The 7,139-nt window shown below is 40.0% G+C and overlaps 1 protein-coding gene across 4 annotated transcripts in view; it reads left to right on the forward strand.

The window, feature by feature from the left end:
* Positions 1 to 6,735, forward strand: part of large2 (LARGE xylosyl- and glucuronyltransferase 2) — a 76,080-nt gene extending 69,345 nt beyond the window's left edge. For all 4 annotated transcript variants that reach the window (XM_053622707.1, XM_053622705.1, XM_053622709.1 and 1 more), the window contains 9 exons: positions 213 to 317; positions 421 to 533; positions 631 to 756; positions 2,288 to 2,443; positions 3,266 to 3,429; positions 3,653 to 3,931; positions 4,108 to 4,254; positions 4,806 to 5,001; positions 5,106 to 6,735. In XM_053622707.1, coding sequence (XP_053478682.1) covers positions 213 to 317; positions 421 to 533; positions 631 to 756; positions 2,288 to 2,443; positions 3,266 to 3,429; positions 3,653 to 3,931; positions 4,108 to 4,254; positions 4,806 to 5,001; positions 5,106 to 5,303 — 1,484 coding nt within the window. In that variant the 3' untranslated portion in view covers positions 5,304 to 6,735. The remainder of the gene's footprint in view (positions 1 to 212; positions 318 to 420; positions 534 to 630; positions 757 to 2,287; positions 2,444 to 3,265; positions 3,430 to 3,652; positions 3,932 to 4,107; positions 4,255 to 4,805; positions 5,002 to 5,105) is intronic.
* Positions 6,736 to 7,139: the final 404 nt, after the last annotated feature.

Consider the following 7,139-nt stretch of genomic DNA (forward strand, 5'->3'; position numbering starts at 1 on the left):
TTAAAAGGCTCTTTCGAAATGCTATAAATAAGTTTTGATGTTTGAGGTCATGCGCATAGGTTGTTGTGATGGACACTTTACGTATGTTTAAAAGGTCTTACTTTACATACATATGTGTAAATGTAATATTAGTGGGATACAAATTGCTTCCCAATCGTGAAAACATGCTATTTATAGGGTGGATGGATGACCTGCAGTATTTCTCATTGCAGCAAAGCAGGTGATTGGACTCGTAGAGAACCAGAGTGACTGGTACTTGGGGAACCTATGGAAGAACCACAAACCCTGGCCTGCTCTGGGACGTGGCTTCAACACAGGTAGAGAGAATGTGTGCACACATGCCTGCCATAAGAAAGAAGACTGGGAAGGGAGCTATTTCTAATAATATTGCTACTAATTGGCTCTCCTTTAATGCTGCAGGGGTGATCCTGCTCTATCTGGAGCGATTACGGAAGCTTGGGTGGGAACAGATGTGGAGGTTAACAGCAGAGAGAGAACTAATGAGCATGCTTTCCACTTCCCTCGCTGATCAGGTCAGGGTGATATGACCAAGCTGTTACTCTGTTAATGGTAAACATGTTGTCGAACATTTCTAAAAAAAAAAGTGTTGTACATTGTGTGTGTGTGCAGGATATTTTCAATGCAATCATAAAGCAGAACCCGGTTCTTGTGCACCAGTTGCCTTGCTTCTGGAACGTACAGTTATCAGACCACACTCGCTCTGAGCAGTGCTACACAGAGGTGTCAGATCTTAAGGTAAGGAAGGATGTGTCATTTACAGTGTACAATGTACGGTATTTGGTATTCATTTGGTTTGACAACAGAGAGACTTTCACCTTAAATACAGCATATATAATTCTGAAAACAGTATGTTTTCCTGAATTGAAAACTCTTTCTCTTTTACATACATCTCAATCACTAGTAAAAGTTCTACCTCTAAATGTGGAAAAGGAGAAACTTACATTTAAAGACTTCATTCCGACTGCGGCGGCGAAGCATCACAGACATTTTGACAGCCAATATCTGATTACAAACGGAACTGATTAGGCTTATGTCTGTTTTCATGCCTTTCACTGTGTGAGGGAAATCACACTTAACGAGCACGGCTGACTGTTTTTACCACCACATTTGTTCGACTTGCTTTCTTACCCAACATGATTATTGCAGGAAAATAGTCTCGGCAAGACGAGCAAGAAAATAAAAACATTTCGACATCGTTTTAGTGAAGTGAAATGTATTTATTGTTTCCTAAAATTGAGGTGTCACAGTATGTGACAGTATGAGAATCCCAAGACAAATTGCACTTTCCATCAAGAATTTCATGTGTAGTGCACATCATGGACGTTCTTTTTGTTTGGCGTTTTCCCCTCCTGACAAAGGTGACAAAAAGAGAACAGACAGAATCCCCATTTCCAGCGCTTCGTCTGTCTCAGCTAATTTTCACAGTGAATAACATCCACAGACGAAGAGTCAGAAATGAAGCAATCACATCAAACTAGACGAAACTGCCCTTTTAATGAGGCCTATTTTTTGTATCACATATAGACTTCACATTATTTTTAACAGCCGTGGTCCAGCTGTCTGTTCTGCTGTTGTACACGAATTGTACACTTGTTTTTTTTTTTTTTTGTTGGTTTGTTGTATTAGAAGCGCATTCTGACAATCCTGTCACATTATACTTACTTTATGTGTTATTGCAGCATTTCATATACTGTCAAAAGGCTTATCCTATGAAGCCGAACAGAAAAAGCTTGGTCCCTCTTTATCTTTGAGTAAGAGTCTCAAATGAATGTAATTGCACATAAACTATATGTGCAACTATAATATAACGACTGAGGATGTTGCGCTGTTACAGGTGGATTACATGTGGAATAAATGTGTATCATTACATTTTAAAGCCTAATTTTGATATAATTTCTGTACCATGTAATTTGTGTTAATTAGATGAATTAACAACAGTCTGTGATTTGACAATTCCAACATTCGAAATACACAGGAACTGTTCGAATATAATGTGTATTCTGTAAAAAGTTACATTTTGTATTCATGTTAGAAAATCTTGTGGACATACACCAGCTAAAACTGAAAGTGTGTACTTACATAAGATGCTGCTGTAATCCAGCTGTAACAGTGCAACGTCCAAATTAGTTACATTATAGTTGCGTCTGTACTAGTGTGTGTAACTGCAGTTATCTAATGTAAAGTTTTGTTGATATTTGCAAAGTGCATGCTTATGTGAAAACACAGCTGAAGTAAATGAATAAATGGATGTGACTTTGTTGAACAGGTGATTCACTGGAATTCTCCGAAAAAATTGCGTGTAAAAAACAAGCATGTGGAATTTTTCCGGAATCTTTACTTGACCTTTCTGGAGTACGATGGGAATCTTCTCCGGCGTGAACTCTTCGGGTGTCCGAGTCAGGCCACCACTGAGAGCACACGGGTGAGTTGATCCAAACCCACTGTCCAGTTTGTATAATCAGTAAGAAAGATGTCTGTCATTTATTATTGAGTTGTTAGTATAGTCATTAGCCTGTTTCCCAAAACATAAATAACCCAACAGGATATCGCCCTATAAGTAATGTCAATGAATTAAGGCATTCTATCAGGAATAAACAGCTCTAAATAAATAGCCTGAAAGAGCTGCAATAAATAGGCAAAATATTATTGTACACATAATAATAATAATAATAATAATAATAATAATAATAATAATAATAATGCATTGAATAATTTTATTATGTTCAGAGGGGGTATTTAAAATTTATTTTACAATTAAATCCCTGATTGCAAAAAAATTGCGAACCCTTGCTTTAAATGACACACATTGGCTCAATTTCATATGTTAAGTGGCAAGGTCATTTGGTCAAAAAGACAGGAAGTGCAGGTTTTGGTAGCCTTGTTACCTGACTAAAAGTAGAACCTTAAACATTGGAATGTTAACATCTTTAGGATTTTTTTTCTTTTCTTTTTGGAATGCAAAAAAATAAAATAAATTAAAAAGCATTTGACGATTTAAATTGATTATGACAGCCCTAGTAACTTTTCATAAGATGGCTCATGCAAATTTTTATAAATTTGCATTCATGAAATACTATGTTGGTTTAGTCATAATACAAAGTGAATAAGAGACGCTCATTATGCAGTGTAAGGAACTGTTAATATTTTAAGCCATCGGTTATCCTTTTAACCACATTCACTCACATTCATCAGTGAGCTTACCTTAAACACCATGAAAAATTTTGTGTGAACTGCTGTCTTCCAGCTTCAGAAAGCACTAGAGGAGCTGGACGAGGATGACCAGTGTTACGATTTCCGGCGTGAGCGAATCATGGTGCACCGTGTACACCTGTATTTCCTGGAGTATGAATACACATCGACCGAGGATGATACGGACATCACTCTGGTGGCCCAGCTGTCAATGGACAGGTGAGAAAGGCGATGTCGCTTACTAAGCTCAGTGTTTATACTCTTACACATGAGTTGCTATGGTTTCATTAAAGCACATTTTCTAAGCCATTCTCAAAAGGGTTGTGATTGGATTTGGAGGTATAAAGAGCTGTTATTTTCTGGCTCAGCTTAAAAAGCAACTAATCCTGACAATCTGTCTGGCCTGGTGTATTCTATAGCTGTAATGTGTGTTTCTGTGCAGACTGCAGATGCTGGAGGCCATCTGTAAACACTGGGAGGGACCCATCAGTTTGGCACTCTATATGTCAGATGCCGAGGCTCAGCAGTTCTTGCGCTACGCTCAAGCCTCGGAGGTCCTCAAAAACCGCAAGAACGTGGGATACCACATTGTCTACAAGGAGGGCCAGTTCTACCCTGTTAACCTGGTTCGCAATGTGGCTCTCCGTAATGCCAAAACCCCTTATGTCTTTCTGACCGACATAGATTTCCTCCCTATGTATGGACTCTATGATTACCTCAGGTGAGTCAGTAAAGATTTCTTACAATTAAAAAAAAAAAGATAAAAGAGTGTTCCAAGGAACACTTTTTTCCCCCAAGTTCACAACTGAACTGAAATTGAAATGTTTCGTTGCTTTGCTTTAACATGCTAACATGACATCTTGCATTTCTGATTTGTCTGTCAATTGCCTCTTGTAGAAAATCCATCGTCCAGTTGGACATGGCCAACACCAAAAAGGCTCTGGTAGTGCCAGCCTTCGAGACTCTGAGATATCGCCTTTCCTTTCCAAAATCCAAAGCCGAACTTCTATCCATGCTAGACATGGGGACTCTCTACACCTTCAGGTATATTGACCCGCAGATAAATAAATAATTAGGACATAAGCCTATGTACTATTATATACATATGTACATCCTATATATGTACACCTCCTATTTGTATCTCTTTTTGTATCCATTTAGAACTTTTTATCTGTTTATTCTGAATAAAGTATTTGGATTTGGTTATATACAATATACGTCATTAAGTTCAAGCACATAAGGGTCCCTGGTTCGATCCTGAGCTCAGGTGACCGTCTGTATGGTAGTTTCTCTGCGTGTTTACATAGGTTTCCTCCTGGTTCTCCAGTTTCCACCCACTGTCCAAAAACATGCAGGTAGGCAGATTGGCTATGCTAAATTGCCGTTAGGGGTGTGTGTGTGTGTGCATGTGTGTGTGTGTGTGTGTGTGTGTGTGTAAGGTACCATACAATGGATGGACATCCAGGGTGAATTCTCACTCCACTGGTGCCCAGTGTTACCAGAATAGACTCCAGATTCACTTTGACCCTGACCAGAATAAAGCAGTCACTGAAGATGAATGAATGAATAATATTTGGTTATCTTCTGACTGGCAGGTACCATGTTTGGACCAAGGGTCATGCACCAACCAACTACGCCAAATGGAGGACTGCCACTACACCTTACAAAGTGGAGTGGGAGGCCGACTTTGAGCCCTACGTGGTGGTCAGGCGGGATTGCCCTGAGTATGACCAGAGATTTGTGGGCTTTGGCTGGAACAAAGTCTCCCACATCATGGAGCTTGATGCACTGGTAAGATATCTTTATAGTTGCATTAACAGTTGAAGAGTCCACATGAAGTCTTGTCAACTTTTGGTTAACTCATTACTTAATGAGCACTCTTGATTCTCAAACAGGAGTATGACCTGATGGTGTTACCAAATGCCTTCATGATCCACATGCCCCATGCGCCCAGTTTTGACATTTCAAAGTTTCGCTCCAGTCCGAGTTACCGGTTCTGCTTGACGACTCTGAAGGACGAGTTCCACCAAGATCTCTCCAGAAAGTATGGTGCTGCTGCTCTGAAGTACCTCACTGCTCAGAGGAACATTTGAATTCAGCCCTTAATGTATGTCCGTGCACACTAGGGACACTTCTAATCTGTTCCTGGAGGCCTATTGGCCGCATGCTGCTCTCAGACATGTTGATGTGTCCAATGTGTGTCAAGGTACTGAACTGTCCTTTCACATGTCTGCATTTCTATTCAATCTGCTGGACGCAGATCAGACTGACTGAAGCTTTAAATCTTGTTTTTGAATATAGTTGTCACATTCAAGACTCAAAACAGCGATGTTAGCACTATCCCAAGCTATGTCAAAATTGAGACTGAGTGAAAGCCAAAACTGATGGCTAATACCTAACCAACTGCTGGTTAGCAGTGTTAATTGAAGTCTACTGTATGTGTATTCTTAAAGGTCTGGCAAGCTGCTTGCTTAAAAGCATAAGAGATCTTGATCAAGGGGTTTTTTTGACAATCAGGGCTTTCTCTCGACTACATGTAAACAGCTTATTCTGGGAGTTAACCAGAGGTGGAGAAAAGACGTGAACTTTTTAAAGCCTCTTTTATTTAGGAAAGGGCATCACAACTGGAGGAACAGACAAAGCCTTATGAGTCCCTCACTATTTAAGATATTTATGCTTTTTGTTTCTTTTTAAATGATATGGCCAATGAACTATGGGTAATGACTTACAATATATGTTTTGATTCTAAGATTATGAGAACGAAAATGTCACATTATTTTTTCATTTCTACAAACGGAGTACCTTAAGTGACTGAGAGAGCGAATGCTTGATGGAGATACATAACGTGTCTAGTGAGGATATTGGCTTATTTGCTTTCCATTCGGCATGACAGGTTGTCTGGACATGTGTGTTATTGCTGCATTGAGGACTGTCACTTAACTGTCACATGTTTTGGCATGCATATTCCATATCCAGCACTGTAGCACCTCATCAGCTTTTAGTTCAAACTCACTCTGACCACTATACTTTTAACAAACTGTTTAAATAAGAATATATACTATGAGTGATCCACACCAGGGACCATCAAATATCCCCTCAACTGTTCAGTTGAATTGTATTATTTATTAATGGTCATTGCGAAAATCCTGGAAAACTAGTGTACATGTCAAACTGTAGTACAGTAAAAAAACAAAAAATAGAGGAACAATGTGCACACAAAAATGATTATGGAAACCCTGTGGAAGTGGTACTAACTAATTGGTGGGGAAAATGTGGGCGGTAGATCACTGGCTCATTACAGTTCATCTATCTCACATCGTTCACCCGCCACTACTGCAAACACTGCAGTACACGTCTGCAGTACATGCCTGTGCCTTTGCTGTATTGTGAAACTGGATATTGATTGTACCACTGTACATGTCAGCGGGGCCTGTGAGAGGTACTCTATTTATTATTGACTTAAATCAATCATATTTTTCTATGTAGGGGTTAAGTGCTTTAAATAAATTTGCCCTTTTTCTAAGAGAGTTGGCTGGAATTGTCATTTTTCAAAGTGTGTGTATCAATACTTATGTTTATATGTAATGATTTTTCTCCTAGTGTGGGGGTGGGGGTGGCATGGCATTTTGGCTTAGTGGTTAGCACGCTTTCCTAATATCTTCAGGGTTGGGGGTTTGATTCCCACCTCTGCCCTGTGTGTGTGGAGCTTCCATGCCTCAAGGGTTTCCTCTGGGTACTCCGGTTTCCTCCCCCAGTCCAAAGACATGCACTGTAGGCTGAATGGCATTTCCAACTTGTCCGTAGTGCATGAGTGTGTGCGCAATTGTGCCTTGTGATGGATTGGCACCCTGTCCAGGATGTCCTCTGCCTTGTGCCCTGGGATAGGCTCCAGGTTCCCCCATGACTCTGTGTAGGTCAGGTGGTAGAGA

This window comes from Ictalurus furcatus, chromosome 4 (assembly GCF_023375685.1).
Source record: "Ictalurus furcatus strain D&B chromosome 4, Billie_1.0, whole genome shotgun sequence".
Taxonomy (NCBI): domain Eukaryota; kingdom Metazoa; phylum Chordata; class Actinopteri; order Siluriformes; family Ictaluridae; genus Ictalurus; species Ictalurus furcatus.